We start from the raw sequence: 27,909 nt of genomic DNA on the forward strand, positions 1-27,909 counted from the left end.
TATTCCAAAATGAAATAAATTCATTTATTTTCTCAAAATTCTACACCCAATACCTCATAATGACAATGTGAAAAAAGAGTTTTTGAAATTGTTGCAAGTTTATTAAAAATAAAAATGCTGAAAAATCACATGTACATCAGTATTCACAGCATTTGGCGTGAAGCTCTAAATTGAGCTCAGGTACATTCTGTTTCCACTGATCATTCTTGAGATGTGTCAGCAGCTCTATTAGAGTTCAACTGTGGTCAATTAAGTTGTTTGGACATGATATGAAAAGGCGTACACCTGTCTATATAAGGTTTCAAGGTTGACGGTGCATGTCAAAGCACAAACCAAGCATGAAGACAAAGGAATTGTCTGTAGACCTCCGAGACAGGATTGACTCGAGGCACAAGGATGGGGTAGGTTACAGAAAAAGTTCTGCTGCTCTGAAAGTTCCAATGAGCACAGTGGCCTCCATCATCCGTAAGTGGAAGATGTTTGGAACCACCAGGACTCTTCCTAGAGCTGGCCGGCCATCTAAGCTGAGTGATCGGGAGAGAAGGGGCTTAGTCAGGGAGGTGATCAATAACCCGATGGTCACTCTGTCTGAGCTCCAGCGTTCTTTTGTGGAGAGAGGAGAAAATTACAGAAGGACAACCATCTGTGCAGCAATCTACCAATCAGGCCTGTATGGTAGAGTGGCCAGACGGAAGCCACTCCTGCCTGGAATTTCACAAAAGGCATCTGAAGGACTCTCAGACCATAAGAAACAAAATTCTCTGGTCTGATGAGACTAAAATTGAACTCTTTGGAGTGAACACCAGGCGTTACGTTTGGAGAAAACCAGGCAGCGCTTATCACCAGGCGAATACCATCCCAACAGTGAAGCATGGTGGTGGCAGCATTATGCTGTGGGGATGTTTTCAGCAGCAGGAACTGGAAGACTAGTCAGGATAGAGGGAAAGATGAATGCAGCAATGTACAGAGACATCCTGAATGAAAACCTTCTTCAGAGTGCTCTTGACTTCAGACTGGGGCGATGGTTCATCTTCCAGCAAGACAGTGACCCAAAGCACACCGCCAAAATGTCAATAGAGTGGCTTCACAACAACTCAGTCAATGTCCTTGAGTGGCCCAGCCAGAGCCCAGACCTAAATCCTATTAAACATCTCTGGAGAGATCTGAAAATGGCTGTACACCATCGCTTTTTATCCAACCTGATAGAGCTTGAGAGGTTCTGCAAAGAGGAATGGGCAAAAAATCCCAAAGACAGGTGTGCCAAGCGTGTGGCATCATATTCAGTAAGACTTGAGGCTGTAATTGCTGCCAAAGGTGCATCAACAAAGTATTGAGCAAAGGCTGTGAATACTGATGTACATGTGATTTTACAGGTTTTTAATTTTTTTATAAATCTGCAACAATTTCATAAAATCTTTCTTCATATTGTCATTATGGGGGATTGTATGTAGAATCTTGAGGAAATCAATTAATTTAATCCATTTTGGAATAAGGCTATAATATAAAAATTGTGGGAAAAAGTGAAGCGCTATGAATACTTTCCGAATGCACTGTATATAAGAATAAGAAGTAGATAATAACAATATTTTTTTTCTTTAACTCTAAATCTAAACTTTAGTCCCTGTTTGTGATCATTGCTCTGAGTTTGTATGTGTGCGTCTGTTCACTCAGGCTCTGCACGGCACTACAGTAGAAGAGGCTCGGTGGAGAGACTGTGTCCGATACGTTCAGGGTAACATGGAGAATGCGGTCGGAGCTCTATACGTGCGGGAAACCTTCTCTGGAAACAGCAAACGCATGGTAAAAACCAGACCCTCAGAAACAACAAACGCATGATAAACACTTGACCCCCAGAAACAGACATAACACGAACATCTTCCTTCAGCGCTTTAGATAACGAGCTGCTATCAGACTGTTCTGTGGGATTTCTGTCATCACTGTTCATTATGATGGATGAATGATCCTGGAGGACTTTGTGTAACTGCTCTGTGTACCCTTTTACATTCTTAAACCATGTTAAACTCTCACATTCTTTTACACACACTCATACACTACGGCCAATTTTAGTTCATCCAATTCACCTATAGCGCATGTGTTTGGACTATGGGGGAAATCGGAATACCTGGAAGAAACCCACACCAACATGGGGAGAACATGCAAACTCCACACAGAAATGCCAACTAACACAGCCGGGACTCGGACCAGTCACCTACTAAACACTAAACCACCGTGCCGCCCTGTTTTTATATATATATATATATATATATATATATATATATATATATATATATATATATATATATATATATATATATTAGGGATGCAACAATACGGATAGCTCACGATTCAATACATCCCTCGGTTTTTTAACACGGTTTTCGGCTCGGTTTGGTTCTCATGGCGTAAAATAAGTGTTTTTTTTGTTCTACAGGCAATAGGAACAGTAATAGGTTAAGTTGAAAAAAATAAAAACGATTTATTGCAATACTCATTTTGTTTTACTTAAAAGCCAAGAAAAGTGCACTAGTTCCTAGTGTATTGTGTAAAAAAATCAACACTGAAATCTCACAGCTGCTGGTAGCCCATGTACAAACCGGGGAACACACAAAATCCAACATTTTAAAAATAAACATACATGTAAAGGTAATAAAGATAAATTGGCCATTTCAAATAAACATATTTGTACTTAAGTAAACATAAATAAACCATCTTAATTATCTCGGTGCTGTAAAAATGCGAGGCTGTAGTCTGTAATGCGGATCGAGTGCTTTTATAAGATGACAAAAGTCCACATCTCTAATCACCGAAAACAATTCAATTCAATTCAATTCAATTCAGCTTTATTTGTATAGCGCTTTTACAATGTAGATTGTGTCAAAGCAGCTTCACATAAATGGTCATAGTAACTGGAACAGTGTGGTTCAGGAAAACAGCTGCAAATCTTTAGCAATAAACACCCGCATTGCCTTTGTTATTTTTATGTGTCTCTCGGAACCATTTTGGTTTGTTTGCTTGAAAGATTCGGCGAGGGATTGTTAATATTTGGAGGACTTTATTACCTTCTCTGCTATCCTGCCTTCAGACAGTGATATTGTATCTGATGGCGCTGCAGATGTGCAGTCATGGTTATACGTGTTATACGTTTTTCTTTTATTGGCATTATACTTACCGGGAAAACCGAAATGTCCTCACACCGCAGATTCGGGATGATATAAAACGCACACAAATTATTTATATGCAAAACCGAGAAAACCACAATTTACAAGTGCGTATTGAACCGTGAAGATCGTACCGAACGGTTCAATATTATATTGAGAACTGTGGCATCTCTAATATATATATATATATATATATATATATATATATATATATATATATATATATATATATATATATATATATATATATATATATATATATATATTTTTTTTTTTTTTTTTTTGTGTATTTCAAGTATAGTACATTCGAGAATTTAGTCATACATAATTTGTCCCTTTACAACATTTTATTCTAGATTTAAGAGATTTTTCTTAAAGTGAATGTGAAAGTGATTTTTATTTTCTGTTTAGTGAATGTGTTTTGACTTACAGAGTAGTAAAAGATTCCCCCCAAAAAACATTGGACACTAATATATCAAAAGTACAAATCTGCTGCATAAAACATATGCCAGAGTAGTTGGTGGTTCATTCCACTGTGGCAACTCCTGATAAATCAGGGACCAAGCCAAAAAAAAAACGAATGATTGAATGTCAAAAAGTGGCGCAAGAATTATGAACATGACTTTATCTAGTGTGCCAGAAATACATTTGCAAATTAGCACATATTAAATGAATTCCTCATATGCATATTTCAACATAACATTTTAGAAAACGTCTTAATTTAATGAAACAACTGTGGAAGTAACTATTAGCTAATTCTTAAACATATTCACTCGCAGTGTCTTGGCTTAAAATGAGGTAAAGCTACTTTTGTTTTCAGTTGACATCACATAGGCCTCCTGAAAAACTATAATTTATTGCCTCATCCCATCGTAAGCAATTAGTCTTGTTAATCAATTAAAACATATACCAGATTAATTAGATGATATGCAAGCTAATTAACCAAAAGTCCAATAGACTCTCAGCAGTGTTTGCTCTTCTGTTGTTTAGGTGGGAGAACTGATCAAGAAGATTCAGGAAGCTTATGTGGAAACTCTGGAGGAACTGAGCTGGATGGATGAACAGTCCAAAGTGAAGGCCAGAGAGAAGGTGAGCTTAAACAGTTATGTATTAGGCCTTTAAAGGGCAACTATGACGAAAATCTACTTTTGTAAGCTGTTTTGACAGAAGTGTGTGTAGTATAATGTGTCCACAGTCATATTGGAGTAATATAAACACAATTAGTCTCCTTTTTGAAGTTTCCTGGCATTAAAATAGGATTCAAATCCGCAACGTGACGTAGGAGTGGGGTTTTCCCCGTTCACCGAATTGATTGACAGCCGCATATTAACATGTCTCTGTAGTAACATGTGTTAACATATATAAAAGATAAGACTTGCGCAAACCAACTGTGGTTGAAAGATCTGTTCAGCTCTCTGTGATCAGCTGCAACTTAAGAATGAGTTTTATAAATTGAAAACATTTTGAAAACAGCGCATGTTTGTAATAAAGACCGTAAAATCGTTGACTTTGTAAGTTGAAAAACTGAACGCTGCACTAGCGAGAAAACAGTTAAACAAACTATCTGCAGCACAAGGAGAAAGAATGAGCCTCCTCCATTCAGCCTCTTTACTTTCTCTTCACTTTACTTTTACTCTTTACTTTACTCCTTTACTTTTGTGGAGTCAGGAAACGGTGGAAACTCACTCCACAGAAGACATCCATTAGCCTACATATTTAATTTCGTTTGTTAAGCACAAAGATTTGTTTTAAAACTATTTCTAAATTCAGTTGTAATTTCCAGCAAAATAATAAATGAACAATAATAACAAAGTGTGGTCAAAAAAACTGAGTTATATCCAAACACAAGTCATGTTATGCCCCATATGGTGATGCAGAAGTCTCCAAAACCTGACAGGTGGACAAATCTTATTTTGTTTTTATTAAAACAAATATAAATGTGCAAATAATAAATAATACAACTACTAATAATAACATTATACAAATGCAGATTATCATGAAAAAAGCACTGCCTAGGTGAAGGCATGGAGGCCGTGGTTTTCATATTCATGTAATATTAATATAATAGTATTGATTGACATTGTAATATAAAGTAACATTTTTGTAATATTTTAATCATTTAATTGTTTTCATTTGTGAAGATATTTGTGTATTGCTGTACATCCTGTGTGTATTAAGCAATGTGTTAGCGCTTGGACCTGCATAGGAGCATAACTAACACGCTCTGCATTGGATTTTAGATCAACTTTTAGTTGGTAAAAGGTGCGGTCTATTTCAGTTCTTCAAAATAACAAAGCGCCAACAAAGCCCCTTAACACACCTCCTTTCTAGACCAGAACACCCGTGAGTCCACAAAGTGGCGCAATTGGATTTGCTATTTAAACAACCTTGCAAAAAACATGAAAATTAGTGTTGGGCTGGTCTGAAAATAGTAATAAATCACGCCAAACACATCTTGCATCTTATTGTGGCGGGTGCATAAAAAGATGAAAAATGGAGCACCAGGAGGAAACCCACACCAACACAGGATGAAAATGCAAACTCCACACAGAAATGCCAACTGACCCAGCTGGGACTTGAACCAGCAACCTTCTTGCTGTGAGGCGACAGTGTTAACCATTGAGCCACTGTGTCGCCACGTAATATTATTTAAAAGAGTAACATATGCTTTTAAACTGATTATTTATTCATTTTTAATATATTTTGGGAGCCAATTATTGTTACAATTGTATTCTTTATTGTTTTTAAATATGCATTTACTGCGCTACAGTCTGAGCTTTTCTCATTTTTCACAAACTACCTGATGTTTCCCATATTTTGCAGGCCATGGCCATATCAGAACAGATTGGTTATCCCGACCACATCCTTGAAGAGGAAAATAAGAAGCTGGACCAGGAATATGCTCACGTATGGAAACTTGAGCTCTCAATAAAGCCAAATATCACTGACACACCGTAAATAAAAGCCTGTTGACAGTTTAGACAGAGGCACTTCTGTTATATGTGCTCTTATCTTTCAGCTTAATTTCAGTGAGGAAAACTACTTCGAGAACATTCTGGAAAACCTGGCAGCATCGGCTCAGAAAGGTCATAAAAAGCTGCGGGAGCCCGTGGATCCTGACATGTATGAAACATAATTAAATACTAGTTTAATAGTTTCTCTTCAGACAGAAAGGTCATGCTGTTTCACTGTTTCTCTAAATGTTTTAGGTGGATTATTGGTGCGGCAGTGGTCAACGCCTTTTACTCACACAACAGAAATCAGATTGGTAAGTTCAGCTTGCTATTAGAAATATATTCTGTGTTCTATTCACTATAAAACAGAAAATTTAAATAAAGTGGTTAGCACTATTGCATCGAAGCAGGAAGGTCACTGGTTCGAGTCCCGGCTGGGTCAGTTGGCATTTCTGTATGGAGTTTGGAGTTCTTCCCGTGTTGGTGTGGGTTTCCTCCGGGTGCTCCAGTTTCTATCCTTTCATGCACCCGGCGCGATAAGATGCACAATGTGTTTGGCGTGATTTATTACTATTTTCAGACAAGGACAACACTAATTTTCATGTTTTTTGGCACTTTGTTTAAACAGCAAATTCATTTGCGCCACTTTGTGGACTCATGTGTGTTCTGGTCTAGAAAGGAGGTGTGTAAAGGTGCATTGTTGGCGCGTTGCTATTTTAAGCAATTAAAATAGACCGCACCATTGACCAACTAAAAGTTGGTATAAAATCCAGTGCAGAGCACGTTAGTTATGCGCCTATACAGGTTTGCATGTTCTCCCTGTGTTGGTGTGGGTTTCCTCCGGGTGCTCTGGTTTTCCCCAGAGCATATGGGGAACTGTATATATATATATATATATATATATATATATATATATATATATATATATATATATATATATATATATATATATATATATATATATATATATATACATACATATACAGTTGAAGTCAGAATTATTAGCCCCCCTGCATCATTATCACCCCTGTTTATTTTTTCCCCAATTTCTGTTTAATGGAGGGAAGATTTTTTCAGCACATTTCTAATCATAATAGCTTTAATAACTCATCTCTAATAACTGATTTATTTTATCTTTGCCATGATGACAGTAAATAATATTGTACTTGATATTTTTCAAGACAACTTCTATACAGCGTAAAGTGACATTTAAAGGCTTAACTAGGTTAATAAAGTGAACTAGGCAGGTTAGGGTAATTAGGCAAGTTATTGTATAACGATGGTTTGTTCTGTAGACTATCGAAAAAAAAATTAGCTCAAAGGGGCTAATAATTTTGTCCCAAAAATAGTTTTTAAAAAATTCAAAACTGCTTTTATTTTAGTTGAAATAAAACAAATAAGACTTTTTTTCAGAAGAAAAAATATTATCAGACATACTGTGAAAATTTCCTTGCTCTTTTAAATACCATTTAGGAAATATTTAAAAAAAGAATAAAAAAAATCAAAAGGGGGCTAATAATTCTGACTTCAACTGTATATATATATATATATATATATATATATATATATATATATATATATATATATATATATATATATATATATATATATATATATATATATATATATATATAAATAGGTTAATTAGGCAGGTAAGGGTAATTAGGTGTTATGAATATCAGCAGCAGCAGCAGATCGCTAATAAACCACAAATCCGCCAATTATGTACCACAAGATCCAGTCATGCACCACACAAACACACACAACCGGAGGATTGTCAAAGAGATTACGTGAAGTATTTATAGAGCGCACAAACAACAGTGCTAAGTCTTGTTAAACTGTATAGTGAACATTACAACGTGTTTTACCTTGCCGTGTTAGACCCTAGCTTTGTTTTAGTTGTTTATTCCTGTCTGCTGCCTGCCTTTTTGACCATCTGCCTGTTAATTGAACACAGCTCTGGATTTCCTGTAAGCATCTGTTTGTTCATGTGTTGACCATTGCTTGCCTGGCCATCCTGTTACTAAATCCTGCGTTTGGATCTTCACTCCCTTTGTCAGCGCCACCTTTGTTAATGAAGGCAAGACATTGTATGACAGTGGTTTGTTCTTTAGACAATCTAAAACAAATATTGCTTAAAAGGAGGCTAATAATATTGATCTTAAAATGGGTTACAATAATTAAAAACTGCTTTCATTTTTTTCTCCAGAGGAAAAAATATTATAGGAAATACAGTGAAAAATTCCTGAATCTGTTTAACATAATTTGGGAAATATTTAAAAAATTTAAAAATAAGTCATAGGAGGGCGAATAATTGTGACTTCAACTTTACTTCTTGGTTCTCAAAAAATGTACCCCAGGGCACATTTTCCCAATGAGCCTGTGTTGAATACTTTTCAGTACAAACAGAAAGTCCAAAATCGAAAGTACTGACATTTACTTAATAACCAAGTCTTGGTTTACCGATCAAAACAGCCAAATCTTTTCAGCTCCACCAAGTCGAGCAGCACAAAGCCATCCACAGATCTGCCCGTCAGAGCAGGTCACAGAGCCAACTAAAAGCATCATCATCCCAACGCTGTCAAGTATCTGCTCTGGTCAGGTTTCTCCTCAGCTTTTTGGAGGGCTCTCAGTGTAAATGTGTTCTCAGCCCATTGTCATAATGGCTCTAATGCCTGTAGTGCTTTTCTCTTGTAGATTAAACAAAGCTAGTTTCAGGCTCCAGTGCCCACAAAGCTGCCGCTTCCAGAGAGAGACGAGCCGCGGACGCTGTTCAGCCTGGGTTAATACCCAGATTACAAAAGCCAAGTGATTATGCAGATTTTCAGCGGGAGAAATTTCCACATAATTACTCTTAGATTGCACATTTTAATGTTCCTGGACAATCTGGGTAACACTTCAAGCTGAATTGCCATTTCGGAGACAAGAGCGGCAGCTGTAACTGCGGCAGCGTGTGTCATTTTGACATTTTGCTTTAGCCGCAGGACGCAGAAACATCTCTGTCACACACTACACACCATTAACATCACATTACAGCTTTAAAACAACAACACTTTCATTAGTTTGACTAATTCGTCCTCTAACATCATGACAAATGCCATTTCACCATATCTCAAATCACCCTTCACGTAATGCAAATGACATTTTAACCATGTCACGGAATGAAATGTCTGAAAAGGGTGAATTAATAGCTGGACATAATGTGTCCTAAATGCATGTTATATAACATAATGCAACTATTTTGCATAATTTGCTTGGCTTGATAGGACATTATTTAAAATATTAAGTGATATTTAACTTTATTTTCTCATTTTTACACTGTTTACTAATGTTCTCAAATCAAATGTCATTTTACTGAATCCTAATTCACCCTTCATCATGTAATGCAAATGGCATTTTCACCATGTTGCAGAATAAAATGTGCAACTTCTTTGCTTTGTTAAGGCTAAATTTATAGCTGGACATGATGTATCCTAAATGCACATTAATATAACAAAACTATTTTGCATAATGCACTGTAAAAAATAAATCCGTAAAATTTACGGTAAAAAGAAAAACGGCAGCTGTGGTTGCCAGTACTTTACCGTTAAAAACACGGTACAAACCATAAAAGTAATTTTTTATTTTTACGGTAAATTACCGTATTTTATTGATTTATACCACAAGCAGAAAAGAGTATCAGCATATAGAAGGTGCTCAGTGTCATTCACACAGCTACTAAACACCAGTATGGTAACGTATAAAATTAAAGTCATGAAATAAACATTGTTTATCAACATTAGATGTAACATAAATCTCTAATGTACATAACTGATGGGGAAACAACAACAAAAAATCCATATTAATGTCAACCAAATGCATAAAAAGTGATGTGCCATGCAGGGAATTCTGGGAAAGTCAATTTACTGTTATTCGTCGTATATATTAAGGAAACATACCCTTAACCAGGTTACGGATTTGTAGTGTAGCATTTTTACAGTTTTTTACCGTTGAAATTACGGCCATTTTTTACAGTGTGTGACGGCACGGTGGCTCAACGGTTAGCACTGTCGCCTCACAGAAAGAAGGTCGCTGGTTTGAGTCACGACTGAACCAGTTGGCGTTTCTGTGTGGAGTTTGCATGTTCTCCCTGTGTTGGTGTGGGTTTCCTCTGGATGCTCCGGTTTCCCCCAGAGTCAAAACACATGCGCCATAGGAAAATTGGATAAGCTAAGTTGGCCGTAGTGTATGAGAGATTACGTGTGTTTGGGTGTTTCCCAGTACTGGGTTGCGGCTGGAAGGGCAACGGCTGCGTAACATACCGGAATAGTTGATGATATACAGTGTTGGGTAAGTTACTTTAAAAAAGTAATCAATTACAATTTAATGATTATTACTGGAAAATTGCAATCTGATTACATTACTGATTATTTCATGGAAGAAGTAATCAGATTACTGATTACTTTAAAGTTACTTTAAAAACATATAAAATATACCTATAATAGTACTAAATACAGCAGTGGTTCTCAAAGTGGGGGTCGGGACCCCCCCAAGGCGTCGTGGGACAATGAAGGGGGGTCGCCTGGTGATTTCCAAAAATCTATTTATTTTTATTAAACCATAAGAATTACCATATTTTATCCATAACCTACTGAAAAGAAAAAATAGTCGTTTATAGTTACTATATAGGCTACTACTATACAGTATATAGTTACTATAGTAGCTTATAGTTACTAATTCTATTGGATTTCGATCGCTGGATAATTACATTATATTAAAGACACAGCAATAGCTTCAGATGCAGCAGATTGATCACCAGGTTAAGTTTTCTGGTCCATTTACAGCCCTAACATACATAAAAAAATCTACGAAGAATAAACTTTGGTCTATTGGTGTGTGTGCACCATTGCATGCAAAGTTTCAGTATTTATAACCACCTCAGAGGATATTGGGGGTCGCGAGCCACTGGCATTGTTATTTTGGGGGTCGCGAGCTGAAAAGTTTGAGAACCCCTGAAATACAGTACAGCTCTTTCAGTAATTTAATATTCACTGAAAAACATTACAATGGGTTGACCATAGCAGCTTGACAAAGACACGACATGTGAACAGCCCCATCAGCAGCTACACTTCTCTTTACATTCAGAAGATTTTTCACTTCTTTTCACTACCGATCCAGCACAAAAATCCAATTTAACCTGTTTAGGTTGAGTTGGACCACTGTGTTTTTGGGTGCCAGTGTCCCTCTTGGTGACGATCATTGTGTTAGAATGCAAGGGCTTGAACAAGTTGCTGGTCGGGTTAAAAGCATTCGAAAGTTCTTTAGAGACTGGACATACACTGAATTTCACTAGACCTACACACATGTCTGTCCAAACAGCTTGAAAAGTAGATTTTTCCCCATAGATGCCCTTTAACTGACATTAACTACTACAGCCTTATTGTTAAGTGTTACTAGTTCCTTTAGTTAAGTACATCCAGGAGGTTGTTATCTCAGAATAAAGTCAACAGGTTTATCAGCAGCCCGACACGAAGCAGAGCAATGTTGTATGAGACTGAAGGGCTTTATTTTGTGAAAACAACCATTCTGGATGTACTTTATTCTGCTTATCACATGACTACTTGCTAAAAAACTTTGTTCTGAGCCGTAATTATTTAATAATTCTTTAATTAAGTGCAAAGCTGACAAAAACAAAAACAGCTGATGGAGTATACACTAACCTGCGCATGATTCAGACACAAGATGGAGACAAACAGTCAAAAACACAAAGCTGACAGAAACAAAAACAGCAGATGGAGTATACACTAACTTGCGCATTATTCAGACTCAAGATGGCACCAAACAGTTAAAAAAAGTGGCAGAAACTAAAACAGCTGATGGAGTATACACTAACCTGCCCATTATTTAGACTCAAGATGGCACCAAAATGTCAAAAACTATGGCAGAAACTAAAACAGCTGATGGAGTATACACTAACCTGCCCATTATTTAGACTCAAGATGGCACCAAAATGTCAAAAACTATGGCAGAAACTAAAACAGCTGATGGAGTATACACTAGCCTGCCCATTATTTAGACTCAAGATGGCACCAAACAGTCAAAAACACAAAACTGGCAGAAACAAAAACAGCTGATGGAAAATATACTAACCTATGTATTATTAATTCACAAGACGGCACCAAGCAGTCAAAAACCACAACATGACAGACAAGTAGATACATTTAAATTCACATTCTGAAGTTTTTTTACTTTCTTTCACTCCCGATCCTGCACAAAAATCCAATTTAACCTGTTTAGGTTGAGTTGGACCACTGTGTTTTGGGGTGCCGGTGTTCTGCATAGTGGTCTTAGGATGCTTTCTGTTCAAATGCTTGAACAAGTTGCTGGTCAAGTTAAAAGCATTTGAAAGTTCTTTAGAGACCAGACATACACTGAATTTCACAATATTTTAGTTTTTTACGCTCAATGAAATCAATGTAATATCTGTACTTCCACTTAAAGAAGCAGCCGCTCCCGACAGCAGCTGTTTCAGCTCGCAGTCTCCAGCAATTTAAAAGTGCATCCATGCTTATTAACTGACACTGCAGCGGAAAACGTGATTTAAAAGGAGCATTTTATCTTCTAAATATTATACCTTTTTAACGGAAGTAACGCAATTACATTGATTTTAGTTACTGTAATTAAATTACACAAATGTAAAATGTAATTCATTAGATTACTGCGTTCCTCAAAACTGTAATTAGATTACAGCAATGCGATACATTCCCCTGTTGCGATCTCTGAAATACAGACTAAGCCAAAGGGAATTGAATGAATAAATAAATTTTGCATAATTTCTTAGCTTGATTTTACTTTATTCACAATAAAAATATTTTGTCATATTGTTCTTTATTTTCCCATTTTTTTTAAATCGACACACTCACAAGGTTTATAAATGATCTGAAATCAAATGTCAATATTAAATCACCATTCATGCTGTGATGGAAATGACATGTTTAAACATATGAAGAATAGACTTGCTTGTCTTCAAGATACATCATATGCATCTTAAATGCACAGTTATATATTATTCATTCATTTTCCTTCGGCTTAGTCCCTTTATTTATCAGGGATTGCCACAGTGTAATGAACTGCCAACATATCGAGCATATGTTTTTTACAAAGCGTTGCACCCTTCCAGCTGCAACCCAGTACTGGGAGAAACACATACACACTCATTCACACACATACACTATGGCCAATTCAGTTAATTAAATTCCCCTAGTGCATGGGTTTGGACTGTTAGGGAAACCGGAGCACCCGGAGGAGAACATGCAAACTCCACACAGAAATGCCAACTGGCCCAGCCAGGGCTCGAACCAGCGACCTTCTTTCTGTAAGGCGATTATGCTACCCTCTGCGCCATCGTAACACCCATATTTTAAACATCAGGGAAATAAACTTGTTTGTCTTGATAAGACTAATTTCATAGCTGGAAATAAAGCATCTTAAATGCACACAGTTATATATATATATATATATATATAATATACTAAAATATTTAGCATTTGCTTTGCTTGATTGGAAATTATACACAGCAAAAATAGTGATATTTACTTTAATTTTCTCATTTATTATAATGTTTCTCTCACTCGGTTTTCTAAATAAGTTCTGAAGTGTTGCTTTTCTAAACCAATGAATGACATACCATAAAATCTTAATTAAACATTCATGCCGTGATGAAAATAATGCACTCACATAATTATGTTTTAAAATGTAAATTGCACAGAAATTGTAGTATTGTTCTAATATTTATCAAGTGACTGTAAAACAAAGGGTGCTGGAAAACGGAGTTGAAGATCACCGTGCAGTTTATTTGCAAGATTAGTCAGGCAGGCAACGATCAAACTGGGGAAACAGATGCATACAGGGATAACCAGAATCGTGGTAGAAACAGGTGAATGGTCAGTACAGGTGGCAAGGAATCAAAACGATGAAACAAGGCAAAGGGTCAAAACACGGCTAGGCTAGACAAGACAAGAAAACACTTTGTAGTGCTGCAGGATAACAAGACTAAGCAAAGTCTGTGTGTTTGTGTGCTGTATGTATGGTCCATGTAATCAGTCCTTGAACAGCTCGCAGCTGTGTGTGTAATCAAAGACGAACGGGAACAGGTGTGAGTGTGTGGTGCATGACAGGATTTGTAGTTCCTTTGGTGGCAGATTTGTAGTTCTTCAGTGATCTGTATGAACTAAATCTCTGGTGATTGTGACAGTGATGTTTAAAGGAGCAAGGAAATCACAACTTTTCTTCTGGAGAAAGTCTTATTTCTTTTAGTTTGGCATAATCCCAACAGAGACACGAAGAGAGGGTGGTACATGGTGTAGCCCCTCCCCTTTTATAAAACAGCCAATGTCGCTTTGTTTTACCACCGCTCTGGCTATGGCTTAAATGTGATTTTTAGAACGAAAATGAGTTAGATTTGACAAAGTCAACCTCTGTAACATACAGTATAAGTGTCCAAAGTTAACACTCTATTAAAACGAGTCAGTCTGGCATTTCCTGGTCAATTATCCATGCATTATGCTGAATTTCATCTCTTTCTATGCATCTTTTTCTTTCTTTCTTTCAGTGTTTCCTGCTGGCATCCTTCAGCCTCCGTTCTTCAGTGAGAAACAGCTGCAAGCTCTAAACTTTGGAGGAATCGGGATGGTTATAGGACATGAAATCACTCATGGATTTGATGATCACGGTAATATGCATCTCATCTGATGGACTGTACCAGTTAAATGTTTAATTTTAATGCTTTAACATGTTAAATTTAATGTTCAATATTTTATAATGCTCATTAAAACAATTAAAATGTAATGTTTGACTCTAACTTAAAGCACTAAAAGAGTTTAATTTCTATCTTCTATGTTTTGAGATTTATATGGATTTTAAGCAGTACTGAGTCAAGTAATTAAATTAAATACAAAGTAATTAAATACAATTGTAATAATGTAATTTGTAAATAAATATAAATTCTGTACAGGTATAACTTAGTTTATGTTATAAAAACTTTAACTAACATTATTACATGGCTCTCTGGAATACTCCAATCGGATCAGTCAGTCGCGACATTGCAAAGTAAGTTATTCCCAGAAAACAACCATTGAAAAACACCGGCTGATCAGGGAACTACAAATTATCTTGATCGTCTGTAAATACGTTCAAATCCATATACTTACATTCACATTCAAATGTATCTACTTGTCTGTCATGCTGTGGTTTTTGACTGTTTGGTGCCATCTTGTGAATTAATAATACATAGGTTAGTATATTTTCCATCAGCTGTTTTTGTTTCTGCCAGTTTTGTGTTTTTGACTGTTTGGTGCCATCTTGAGTCTAAATAATGTGCAGGTTAGTGTATACTCCATCAGCTGTTTTAGTTTCTGCCAGTGTTTTTGACTGTTTGGCACCATCTTGTGTCTGAATAATGCGCAGGTTAGTGTATACTCCATCAGCTGTTTTCGTTTCTGTCAGCTTTGTGTTCTTGACTGTTTGACGCCATCTTGTGTCTGAATAATGCGCAGGTTAGTGTATACTCCATCAGCTGTTTTAGTGTCTGTCAGCTTTGTGTTTTGACTGTTTGACGCCATCTTGTGTCTGAATAATGCGCAGGTTAGTGTATACTCCATCAGCTGTTTTAGTTTCTGCCAGTGTTTTTGACTGTTTGGTGCCATCTTGTGTCTGAATAATGCGCAGGTAAGTGTATACTCCATCAGCTGTTTTAGTGTCTGTCAGCTTTGTGTTTTGACTGTTTGATGCCATCTTGTGTCTGAATAATGCACAGGTTAGTGTATACTCCATCAGCTGTTTAAGTGTCTGTCAGTTTTGTGTTTTTGACTGTTTGGCGCCATCTTGTGTCTGAATAATGCGCAGGTTAGTGTATACTCCATCAGCTGTTTTAGTGTCTGTCAGCTTTGTGTTTTGACTGTTTGATGCCATCTTGTGTCTGAATAATGCACAGGTTAGTGTATACTCCATCAGCTGTTTTCGTTTCTGTCATGTAGTAGACATGAAATGGTTAACGTGTCACGTGATTGTGGTGGAGGGTCACCGGGTTACGTAGTGCGCTTATAGGTGGCACCTGTTCATTCACAACTTAGGAAGGAGAGAGAGAGGGGGTGAACGGGGACGCGGTACTCTTTGTTGACCAAACAAACACAAACAGGCTCAAACGAAATCAAGCTTAAGCCCAAATCAAAGTCTACACTGTCAAAAGATCAAGGTATGTTTTATATTGGAAAATAAACGAGTGATGACATTTGAACGACTTCTTGCCTTGTGTACATTTGATGTTTGCGTCACAAAACATGTCTCTGGTTTAGCCTCTCAGCTGTTACTTCACGTAGCCGCTACATTATGTCAACAAAGACTGTTTGCTGGCGACGCATCATCGGACGCATGATTGAACTTCGCGCTAAAGAGTGTAAGATTCTGCACGATTGGAGAGAGAATCCTACAGCTGAAGGAATTGCAACGCAAACTGAAACCTATTCTGTGGCACAAACATCGCTAAGAAGGTAAGCCTGTTTGGCTTTCGCTCGCACAGCTGTGCAGTTTGGTTGGACGCAGTTGTTTACGTTTGTTTATCCATTGGGGATATTCGCGGTGTTTGTTGTTTGTTTCCGGTTGTTTTGTCCAGAGCTCTGGTGTTGGCAGTTTGTTGTTGGCTGTTTGTTCGTTGGTGTAATGCCGCGATGTTTGTGAAGTTCGTGCGTCGTTGTGATGTTATTGGAGGATTTTATTGAATGAAGTATCGTTGGCTTGCTGGAAAAAAAAAAACATGAATGAAGCGGGTGTTGATGACGTCACTGGTTTGGAAGTGGATGGCAGTAAAAGGCACACTAAATTAACTGCAAAGGCTTTGTCAAATAAAATTGAGGGTCTTCAAAAAGAAAGGAAGAAGAAAGTGAATCACATTAAAGGGCTCATACCAGAGATTAAATCTTTGATGCACAAAAGGGAAAATGCCTCCAAAGTGCAACACATGTTTAAGAATCTTCTTCAACTTTGTGAAAATGCCAGTGAACATCATAATGCTGTACTTTCGCTACTTCCAGAAGATGAACAGGAAAAACAAAATGAATGGTTTTTGAGTATCATGAAATATTGTGAAACATTTAAGGATGCTGTTCAATGCTGGTTAAGTGGATCAGAGGAGATTGAAGACAACTCAGATGAAGTTGATGCTGGAGTAATGCAAGAAGATTGCTCTAATTCACAGGTCCCAGTCTATGTTACATCTATTACCACATCAGATGAAATACAAGATGATGTAAAACCCACTGACAGCGTGTCTAATATTGACAGTAAAACTTCCAGAAATCAAAATTCAATTGCTGATAATGGTTCTTTGGTATCATCTACTTCTTCAGTTCGTCTCAAAGCAGAGTCTGAGTTGGCTGCATTAAAGGCACGTCAAAAAATGTTAAAAGATAAACATGAGCTGGAGGATCAACAGGAGCAACTACGAAAAAAGAAGGAACAATTAATATTGCAAGAAGAAATTGAAGTGCAAATGGCTAAATTAAATGTCTTGAAATCTCAAAGTGTGTCAAGTTCAAAGTCTGATCGTTCAAGAGGGAAACATTCCAGTTTGGAGCAAAAACAAAGGAAAACGCTAGGTCTTAATGCCAGTGCTAAAGCATTTGTACCCCAAAGGTGTGTAAGTGAATTATTTCAAGATCGAGAGAACACTGGAGCAAAGCCTAAAGAGAAAACTGTACAACATCAAACTTTGCAGTCTTATCAAGTGGAACATCAATCATCTAGACACCAAACTGAAGAGCATAGAGGGCAAAGAAATGTTATGAATTCACATGTTCAAAACTCTGACGAACAAGGTAACATAATGGGCATCATGAGAAAGCAAAATGAAATAACATCATTACTGTTGAAACAACAATGTTTATCATCCTTACCCAAAAGAGATCTGGAAGTGTTTGATGGCGATCCTCTACAGTATCATGCATTCATAAGAGCCTTTGAAAACAGTGTTGAAAGCAAGACTGATAACAACAGTGATCGCTTGTATTTTCTTGAACAATATACTATGGGTCTTCCAAGAGAGTTGGTACAGAGTTGTCAATATATTGATCCGAACAGGGGATATGTTAGAGCTAAAGTCTTGTTACAGGAGCATTTTGGCAATGAGCAGAAGGTGGCATCTGCTTATATGAATAAAGCTCTATCATGGCCTCAAATTAAAACTGAGGATGTTGATGCACTGCAAGAATACACTCTATTTCTTAGAGGTTGTAGTAATGTTATGAATGAGGTGCAATACATGTGTGATCTGGACATGCCTTCTAACATGATGATAATTATCAAAAAATTGCCATACAGACTCAGAGACAAATGGAGAACTGTTGTTTGTGAACTGCAAGAAAGACGTAATTGCAGAGCTTCATTCACTGATGTTGTGAAATTTCTGGAACATCAAGTCAAAATTATAACTGACCCAGTGTTTGGAAATATACAGGATGTACCCTCAAATGAAATGAGAAAAAATGTGAAAAGATCTAAATTGTTTTCTCGTCCTGGTATAAGAGGAACCAGCTTTGCTACCACTGTAGATGCTGTAAAGAAAGAAAGTGATTCCTGTTGTATAGAGAAAAAAGATGTGACGTTGGATAAGAAAAGATGTCTCTGCTGTAATGGTGCACACACATTGGAAGTGTGTCCTCAATTTGGTAAACAATCTCACAAAGAGAAGATTGGCTTCTTAAAAGAAAGTGAGGTTTGTTTTGGCTGTTTGGGCATTGGGCACATTAGTAAGACATGTAGGAAACGTCTTCATTGTAATGTTTGTGGTCTTCGACATCCTACTGTACTGCACATCTTTTCTAAAGAAAAAGACACACAGGATATAACAGACAAGAAGTCAAAAACAGCAGTAGATGGTGTATTAGTATCTAGTGGTCTTACTGGGGCTGGCGATCAGGACTGTAAACTCCCAATAGTTCCTGTACAGATAAAGTCTAAAAAAGGAAGCAAAGTTGTTACTGCTTATGCTTTTTTGGATCAAGGGAGTACAGCTGTGTTTTGCACAGAGAGTTTAATGAGGAAGCTCAACCTCACAGGAACTAAAGTTCGGATACTTTTAAGAACTATGGGGCAAGAAAAGGTGGTATCTACTCATGTTCTGTCAGGAATGGAGGTAGCTGGCTTGAATGGAGATGAATTCTGTGACTTGCATCAGGTTTACACACAGGAAAGTATGCCTGTTCACAAAGGAAATATTCCCAGACAAAGAGATATTCAAAGGTGGCCTTATTTGAAGAATGTCAATTTGCCTGAGATTGATGCAGGAATTGAGCTGTTGATTGGTACAAATGTTCCTAAAGCATTGGAACCACTGGATGTAATCCGCAGTGTAGATAATGGGCCGTATGCTATCAGGACAATGTTGGGCTGGACAGTGAATGGACCGCTCGGTGGAAATGGTGAGCATATGTCAGTTGATGCACAGCCAAATGTCACGGTCAACCGAATTTCAGTGGTGAAGTTGGAAGATATGTGGCAGCAGCAGTTTAAAATGGACTTTCCAGAATGCAAAAATGAGGAGCAAATTGGCTATTCAAAGGAGGATCAAAAATTTATGGATATGGTATCAAATTCGGCCAAGCTTGTTGATGGGCATTATGAAATTGGCTTGCCTTTGAGAGAAAATATCAATATGCCAAACAATCGGAAAGTTGTAGAGCAACGTGCCTCACATCTAAAGAAGAGATTTCAAAAGTGTTCTACATTTTTTGCTGACTATAAGGCTGTCATGAGTGATATGGTCTTCAAAGGCTATGCAGAAAAAGTGCCTGTAGAGGAGATGACTCGTGGAGATGGTAAAATTTGGTATCTTCCACATCATGGTGTTTACCACCCCACCAAGAATAAAATCCGTGTGGTGTTCGATTGTGGAGCAGGGTTTCAACAAGCATCACTTAATGCTCAGCTTTTGCAAGGACCAGACCTCACTAGTTCGCTTGTTGGAGTAGTAACAAGATTTCGAAAGGAGCCAATAGTAATTACAGCAGATGTCGAATCAATGTTTCATCAAGTAAAAGTGCCTGCTGATGATGTTGATTTATTAAGGTTTCTTTGGTGGCCAGATGGGGATTTGGGACGAGATCCAGTTGACTTTAGGATGCTGGTACACCTCTTTGGAGCTACATCATCTCCTAGTTGCGCAAACTTTGCGCTTAGAAAATGTGCAGAAGATCATAAGGAACAATTCAGCAAGGAAACAGTAGAAGCTGTTCTACATTCCTTTTATGTTGACGACTGTCTTGTTTCAGTCGCTTCAGTTGAACAAGCAAAAACCTTGTACCAGGAGCTTGTATCCATATGTGCTAAGGGTGGATTTAAGCTAACAAAATGGATAAGCAACAGTCTTCAAGTGTTAGATGCTATTCCAGAAGCTGAGAGATCAAAGTCAATGAAAGACTTGAGAATGGATTGGGATTCTCCTTCAGTAGAGAAAGTGTTGGGAGTGCAGTGGTGCATCCAGTCAGATGTATTCAAGTTCAAGGTAGCATTGAAAGAAAGTCCTTTAACCAGAAGAGGTGTATTATCTACAATTAGTTCCATCTACGATCCTTTGGGAATTGTTAGCCCAGTGGTATTGTCAGCTAAGAAAATATTACAGGAACTCTGTAGAAAAAATCTGGGATGGGACGATGCTTTGCCTGATGTATTTGCTCAAAGGTGGACCAGCTGGCTTCAAGAGCTTCATTATTTGGAGTGCTTTGAAGTTGCTAGATGTTTGAAACCTCCAGATTTTGGAGATATTGTTAAGGCACAGTTACATCATTTTTCGGATGCGAGTGAAGAAGGATATGGAACTGTATCATACTTGTTGCTGCATAATGAACATTTTCAATCTCATTGCACTTTTATAATGGGGAAATCTAGAGTAGCCCCAATGAAGTGTGTTACAATTCCTCGCATGGAGCTCATTGCTGCTACCATGGCTAGCCGAATGGATGTGTTATGGAAGAAAGAACTGCATTTGCAGCTCCAAGATTCTGTCTTTTGGACAGACAGTGCTTCTGTTCTTAAGTATATTAAGAATGAGACTACTCGATTCAGAGTATTTGTAGCCAACCGGGTGACTGAGATTCTTAAGGTTTCACATGCTTCACAGTGGAGGTACATAGATTCAGCAAGAAATCCGGCAGATGTTGCTTCCAGAGGATCAGCTGTTGATGTGTTCCTTAAGAACAAAACATGGACAGCAGGTCCTGACTTTCTTCTTCATCCTGAAAGTGAGTGGCCTGTTAACCTCAATGAACTTGAAAGGCTCAAAGACGACGATTCTGAAATCAAAAAAGGCGTTGAGATTAATTCTATACAGCTCAGAGGAGAGGATGGTGCTGTCACACAATTAATTAATCACTTTTCTTCTTGGTTCCGCTTGAAGAAAGCAGTAGCTTGGATTTTGAGATTTAAGAATCTACTTTTGTCCCTTAGTCGTAAGAGGAAACAATTGAGAACTGCTTTTGATGATTCGAATTTGAATGAACAACATAGTACCTCTTTGGAAAAAGAAATGGAGAACTTCAAAAGCCAACTTGTACAACCGTACCTGTCTCTAGAAGAGCTTGAGATGGCTGAAGTGGAGATTATCAGACATTCTCAAGAGAAGGCGTTTTCTGATGAAATTGCTAGTCTGAAAGTCGGTGAAAGTATAAAGAAGAGTAGCTATCTTTATCGACTTTGTCCCATTTTTGACAATGTTCTGCGGGTTGGAGGACGCTTAAGTAGGGCATCAATGCCTGAAGATTCTAAACATCCAATCATCCTGCCAAAAAATTCTCACATTGCAGAAATTCTGTTGCAACATATCCACAAAGAAGTAGGTCATGGTGGCCGCAATTATATGCTGTCGAAATTGCGGCAGAAATATTGGATTACTGGTGTGAGTACTGCAATAAGAAGAGTATTGTCAAAGTGTGTTACTTGTAGAAGATTGAATGCACTTCCAGGATGTCAACAGATGGGAGATTTACCATCGGAGAGAGTCACTCCCAATGAACCACCATTTACACGTGTAGGGGTAGATTACTTTGGACCCTTTAATGTAAAAAGCAGAAGAAGTGTAGTGAAAAGATATGGAGTTATTTTCACTTGTTTGGCCATTCGAGCAGTACATATCGAAGTAGCACCTTCCTTGGATACTGATTCCTTTATAAATGCACTTCGCCGTTTCATTGCACGACGTGGTCAAGTGCAGGAAATTCGATCAGATAATGGAAGGAACTTTGTTGGAGCCGAACAAGAACTACGAGTTGCCATAAAGGAATGGAATCAGTGTAAGATCAACAATGTTCTTCTGCAGAAAGGTATCAAGTGGACATTTAATCCCCCTACTGGATCACATTATGGTGGAGTTTGGGAGAGATTAATTAGATCTGTGAGAAAAATCCTAAATTCTACCTTGAAGTCGCAGAATCTGGATGAAGAAGGACTTCAAACGGTATTGTGTGAAGTGGAGGCTATTATTAATAGTCGTCCAATAACCAAAGCATCCACTGACCAAACGGATTTAGAAGCGTTAACACCGAATCATCTGCTACTTCTGAGGACTTCTCCATCCTTACCACCAGGACAATTTAAGAAGGACGAAGTATATGCTCGTAAACGATGGAGACAGGTACAGTACATGTCAGATTTGTTCTGGAAAAGGTGGGTACTGGAGTACCTAACACAGCTTCAAGAGCGTCAAAAATGGTTAAAAGTCAAGCGCAACTTGAAAGTAGGAGACATAGTGCTTCTAGTTGACAACACAGCACCTCGGAACTCATGGCCGCTAGGACGTATAATTCAAACCTTTCCTGACAAAAGAGGATTTGTCCGTCATGTACAAGTGAAGACCAAATACAGCTGTCTCGACAGACCAATAACAAAACTCTGTCTTCTACAAGAAACGGAAGACGATATAACATGAACACTTTTTGTTTTCCCTTGAAGCAAGAAGGATCAAGAATTTTCCCTTTTGAATGTTTTCATGTCTCTATTTATATTAATGTAATTATTATGTAATAATTAGGGGCTGGATTGTAGTAGACATGAAATGGTTAACGTGTCACGTGATTGTGGTGGAGGGTCACCGGGTTACGTAGTGCGCTTATAGGTGGCACCTGTTCATTCACAACTTAGGAAGGAGAGAGAGAGGGGGTGAACGGGGACGCGGTACTCTTTGTTGACCAAACAAACACAAACAGGCTCAAACGAAATCAAGCTTAAGCCCAAATCAAAGTCTACACTGTCAAAAGATCAAGGTATGTTTTATATTGGAAAATAAACGAGTGATGACATTTGAACGACTTCTTGCCTTGTGTACATTTGATGTTTGCGTCACAAAACATGTCTCTGGTTTAGCCTCTCAGCTGTTACTTCACGTAGCCGCTACATGTCAGTTTTGTGTTTTTGACTGTTTGGCACCATCTTGTGTCTGAATAATGCGCAGGTTAGTGTATACTCCATCAGCTGTTTTCGTTTCTGTCAGTTTTGTGTTTTTGACTGTTTGGCACCATCTTGAGTCTGAATAATGCGCAGGTTAGTGTATACCCCCTCAGCTGTTTTAATGTCTGTCAGCTTTGTATTTTGACTGTTTGACGCCATCTTGTGTCTGAATCATGCGCAGGTTAGTGTATACTCCATCAGCTGTTTTTGTTTCTGTCAGCTTTGTACTTAATTAAAGAATAAATAAACTATTACGACACAGAACAATGTTTTGTGGCAAGTAGTCATGTAATAAGCAGAATAAAGTACATCCAGAATGGTTGTTTTCACAAAATAAAGCCCTTCAGTCTTATACAACATTGCTCTGCTTCGTGTCAGGCTGCTGATAAACCTGTCGGGCTTTATTCTGATATAACAACCTCCTGCATGTACTTAACTAAAGGAACTAGTAACACTTAACAATAAGGCTCTATTAGTTAATGTTAGAAAATTGATTTTACTAAGACGAACAAAGTAAAATACATTTCTTACAATTTTTATTACATTTTGTTAATGTTAAATAAATAAAGTTGTCCACCATTAGTTCGTGTTATTGTTAGCAAGCATGAATATGGATTTTAATGACGCATCAGTAAATGATGAATTAATGATGAGTAAATAAAAAATATTTCCATAGGCCGTAATTTTGACAAGGATGGAAACATGTATAACTGGTGGAGCAACTACTCTGCTGAACGCTTCGAGGATCAGTCTAAATGCATGGTGGAGCAGTACGGCAGATTCAGCTGGAAACTTGCAGGAGGCCAAAATGTAAGTTAAAACTGGCCCGGTGTGATGGAAAGAATCTGTACACAAACTTCTTAAAACAAACGAAATTAACCAATGTTATGTTTGTACTCGCAGTGCGTGTAGTTAGTGCATACTTTGGGTCAGATTTGAAACATTTCCACTGCTCTAAAAAAGATTAATAATGAGTGAGATCTTAATCAGCTCTTCAAGACAGCAATGAAAATAAATGCAGAGTATTATGACTTTAGCTGTCATAAAAGCACTCAAATGTAGGGCAAGCAAAAATAATCTGCATGATTACATTTCTAACCACTAAAATCTGATGGAACTTAAAAACAAGAAAGCTATGCTTATTTATACTAAAAAGTTTCACGTTTTGCAAGATTTAAAAGCATTCAGTGATTATTTTGGTAAATGTTCTGGAACGGTAGGTTTTTTCAAATGTGATTTCAAAAGAGGGTTTCTGTACGGTGGCCGGGAAGTGCAAAACAACATTACAAAGTTTGAAACACTTTTACAAAGCTCGAAACAAATTTACATTTTAGAAAACAAATTAACAAGACACAAAACACTTTTACAAATCCCGAGACAAATTTACAATTACAGATTTCTTATGGAAAGGGAATGTACCACACAACGGAAGTGACGTAGAATGTACCACACACCAGAATGGTGTGACCCGGAATGTAACACACACACTGGAAAATAACAATAATATCCAGCTCATGTGTGACTTTGTAGACAGGTTTCCACAAGTCTACAACTTAAAAACTCATGGTTTGACTAACTGTGATAAAACATATTAGAGCTATTCTGAGAAAATATAGAAACGTAGAAACATGTAAATGCAAGTACGATAGACACTCCAAAATCTGTTTTTTTCCCCTCCCTCGTAGGTCTATTTAGGGTGTATATAGGCTAAGTGCAAATAGCGCACTTCGTTGGAAAGAGCTAGTTGGGTGATTTCCGCCCATCACCCTCTGTTTGACCGAGACAACATAACTAAAGGGAGCGACAAACAGCAGCGTGAGTGGCGTAGCTCGTGAAACGCATGGCAACATGCTATGACACGATTGATCATGAACCCAGTCATGAACCGGTCATGGACTACCATACTGTATATATATATATATATATATATATATATATATATATATATATATATATATATACACACACACACACACACACACACACACAATCAAATATATATATATATATATATATATATATATATATATATATATATATATATATAGATACATAGATACAAATATAATTTTTTACTGATGCTTGTTCTAAACATGTTGTTTTGGTATATAAACTATTATTACACATTTGTCTGTAAATCATAGTAAAAATCACTATGCAAAAAACATATTAAACATAAACATAAAATATTGTCATTGCAGGTCAGTGGTATTACGACATTAGGAGAAAACATCGCTGACAACGGTGGAGTTCGTCAAGCTTATAAGGTTTGTCTTAGGGCCTACTCACACTATGCCATCCGTACCGTGCCCAGGCCCGTTTCCCGGATCCTTTGAGAAGTGTGAGTGCACTGAATCGGGCTCAAGCACGGTTCAATTGGCCGGCCCTGGCCCGGTTGGAAGAGGTGTGCCTGAGCGCGGTTCACTTGGGCTTTGGCGCGATACACTTGTGTGTGAGTGCAAAATGCACCAAAGCCTGAAACTGAAATGCGAGACGTGACTTTTAAGGGGCTGTTTCATATGGATTTATTAATCATTCTTACTGTTCAGTGAATGCAAACTGCCGCAGTTTATTAAAGACGCAAACTCCTCACAGCACGACAGCTGCGCGCCTTCAGCAGACCTCCTCATTCCTGCAGCACGAGGGCTTTATGATTGTTTATGAGCACCAAAAGTGACGGATCTGTTCGGCGAAATATCTGACTGCGTGTCCCCACATCCCTAAGGACTGTTTGGCGAAATATTTGACTGCATGTCAAACAACTGAAACGATATAACTAGAAAAATCTCCACTGTGCTGCTGAGTGAGAGAGCACTTCTCACTGAACAGCGCAGCAGTGATGACGTAAGCGTGCCGAAGCCCGTTTGTGGTGTGAGCGCGGGCCGTCGGGGGAGACGGGAGGGGGGACAAGCGTGCTTTGGCCCGGTTCGAGGCAACTGTACCTAGTGTGAGTACGGCCTTATTAATTTCCTTAAAGGGGACCTATTATGTGCCTAATTTCAAAATGTAAAATAAGTCAATGTAAATCCCATGTGTATTCTGTATACTATATCTGTAAGAAGGCGATGAGAATACACATATTTACACTATACAACCAGAATTATTTAAGGGGGACCTATTTTGCGTCTTTTTACAAGATCTAAAATAAGTCTCTGATGTCCCCAGAGTGTTTATGTGAAGTTTCAGCTCACAAATAATGCTTTATAACTCTCTGAAACTGACCCTTTTAGGCTTTGATCTTAATTGTGTAATTTTGGTGACTGTTGCTTTAAATTTAAATGAGATTGTGCTCTTTTCATAAGAGGGCAGAGCTACAAATGCCTGTGTGTCAGCATAGTGGCACATTCAAAAACAAGACTAAAGTCCTCTGCTAATGTGGGAGAAATCATCACTAGTGGGCGGGGCTTTCCCCCTCTGATGACACGTACAAAGGGAGAATGTCAATCAAAGTGTTCCTGCAGACAGTTTTTATCAAGTGTGATTATGTTTACCATTAGAAGCTGGTGTAATATTTACAGACTGTTGCCACACAACTGTGTTTAAACCCCTTATAATAGTGACTTTTGCATAATAGCTTCCCTTTAATAAACAGCCACATTAAAATGTCTATGATTATGATGTGTGTGCATGTTTTAGGCGTATGTAAAGTGGGTGGAGAGGGAAGGCGAGGAGCCCCGTCTTCCCGGACTGGATATGAATCACAAACAGCTCTTCTTTCTGAACTTTGCTCAGGTATTTGACCATGAATCATATCTACAGTACTTTAAGATGCCCGCTAGTGTTCACCGTGAAAGGTCAATTGAAACTGGTGCAAAAATAAATCCCAACAGGCTCTCTAATATGTGCTCGAGGCATGAAATCAGTGATTGAATCGTGTCATCCGGGGCAATGAGCACTGCTTTAAAGCACTGGGATTTGAAATGTCATTATTTGGATAAGCATATTTCAGAAAAGTGCATTGAAGTAAACAAGCGATGTTTTTTGCAGAATGACATTCATCCTTAAAGGGGTAGTTCACTCTAAAACAGAGTATTATGTCATCATTTACTCATTCTTTACTTGTTTTCTGAACATTTTTGAGTTTCTATCATCTGGTGAACACAAAGGCAGATATTTTGAAGAATGTTGGAAACATGTAACCATTGACTTCCATAGTATTTGTTTTTCCTACTATTGAAGTCAATGGTTTCAGATCTTCAGCTTTCTTCATAATAGGGCTGGTCGATATGGCTATCGTCGATAACTATTTTCCATATTGAATGATAACAATATACATTTCATTATAAGTAGTTAATGCTTCCAGATTTAAAAGAGTTCCCAACAATGAC

General features: G+C 37.8%; 1 protein-coding gene and 1 long non-coding RNA gene across 3 annotated transcripts in view; both read left to right on the forward strand.

Annotated features, from left to right (window-relative positions):
• LOC141376672 (uncharacterized) overlaps positions 1-27,909 on the forward strand; it is a 289,423-nt gene that overhangs the window by 146,289 nt on the left and 115,225 nt on the right. The window lies entirely within an intron of this gene.
• Positions 1-27,909, forward strand: part of mmel1 (membrane metallo-endopeptidase-like 1) — a 64,085-nt gene that overhangs the window by 29,023 nt on the left and 7,153 nt on the right. The window contains exons 14-22 of one of the 2 annotated variants that reach the window (XM_017358367.4): positions 1,672-1,800; positions 4,149-4,247; positions 5,982-6,065; positions 6,178-6,281; positions 6,368-6,426; positions 14,703-14,822; positions 24,258-24,391; positions 25,783-25,848; positions 27,218-27,313. In XM_017358367.4, coding sequence (XP_017213856.1) covers positions 1,672-1,800; positions 4,149-4,247; positions 5,982-6,065; positions 6,178-6,281; positions 6,368-6,426; positions 14,703-14,822; positions 24,258-24,391; positions 25,783-25,848; positions 27,218-27,313 — 891 coding nt within the window. Of the gene's footprint in view, positions 1-1,671; positions 1,801-4,148; positions 4,248-5,981; positions 6,066-6,177; positions 6,282-6,367; positions 6,427-14,702; positions 15,473-23,674; positions 23,688-24,257; positions 24,392-25,782; positions 25,849-27,217; positions 27,314-27,909 lie in introns of those variants that run through there. The other variant, XR_012387354.1, reaches the window with a different exon arrangement.

Source organism: Danio rerio, chromosome 11 (genome assembly GCF_049306965.1).
Source record: "Danio rerio strain Tuebingen ecotype United States chromosome 11, GRCz12tu, whole genome shotgun sequence".
NCBI lineage: Eukaryota > Metazoa > Chordata > Actinopteri > Cypriniformes > Danionidae > Danio > Danio rerio.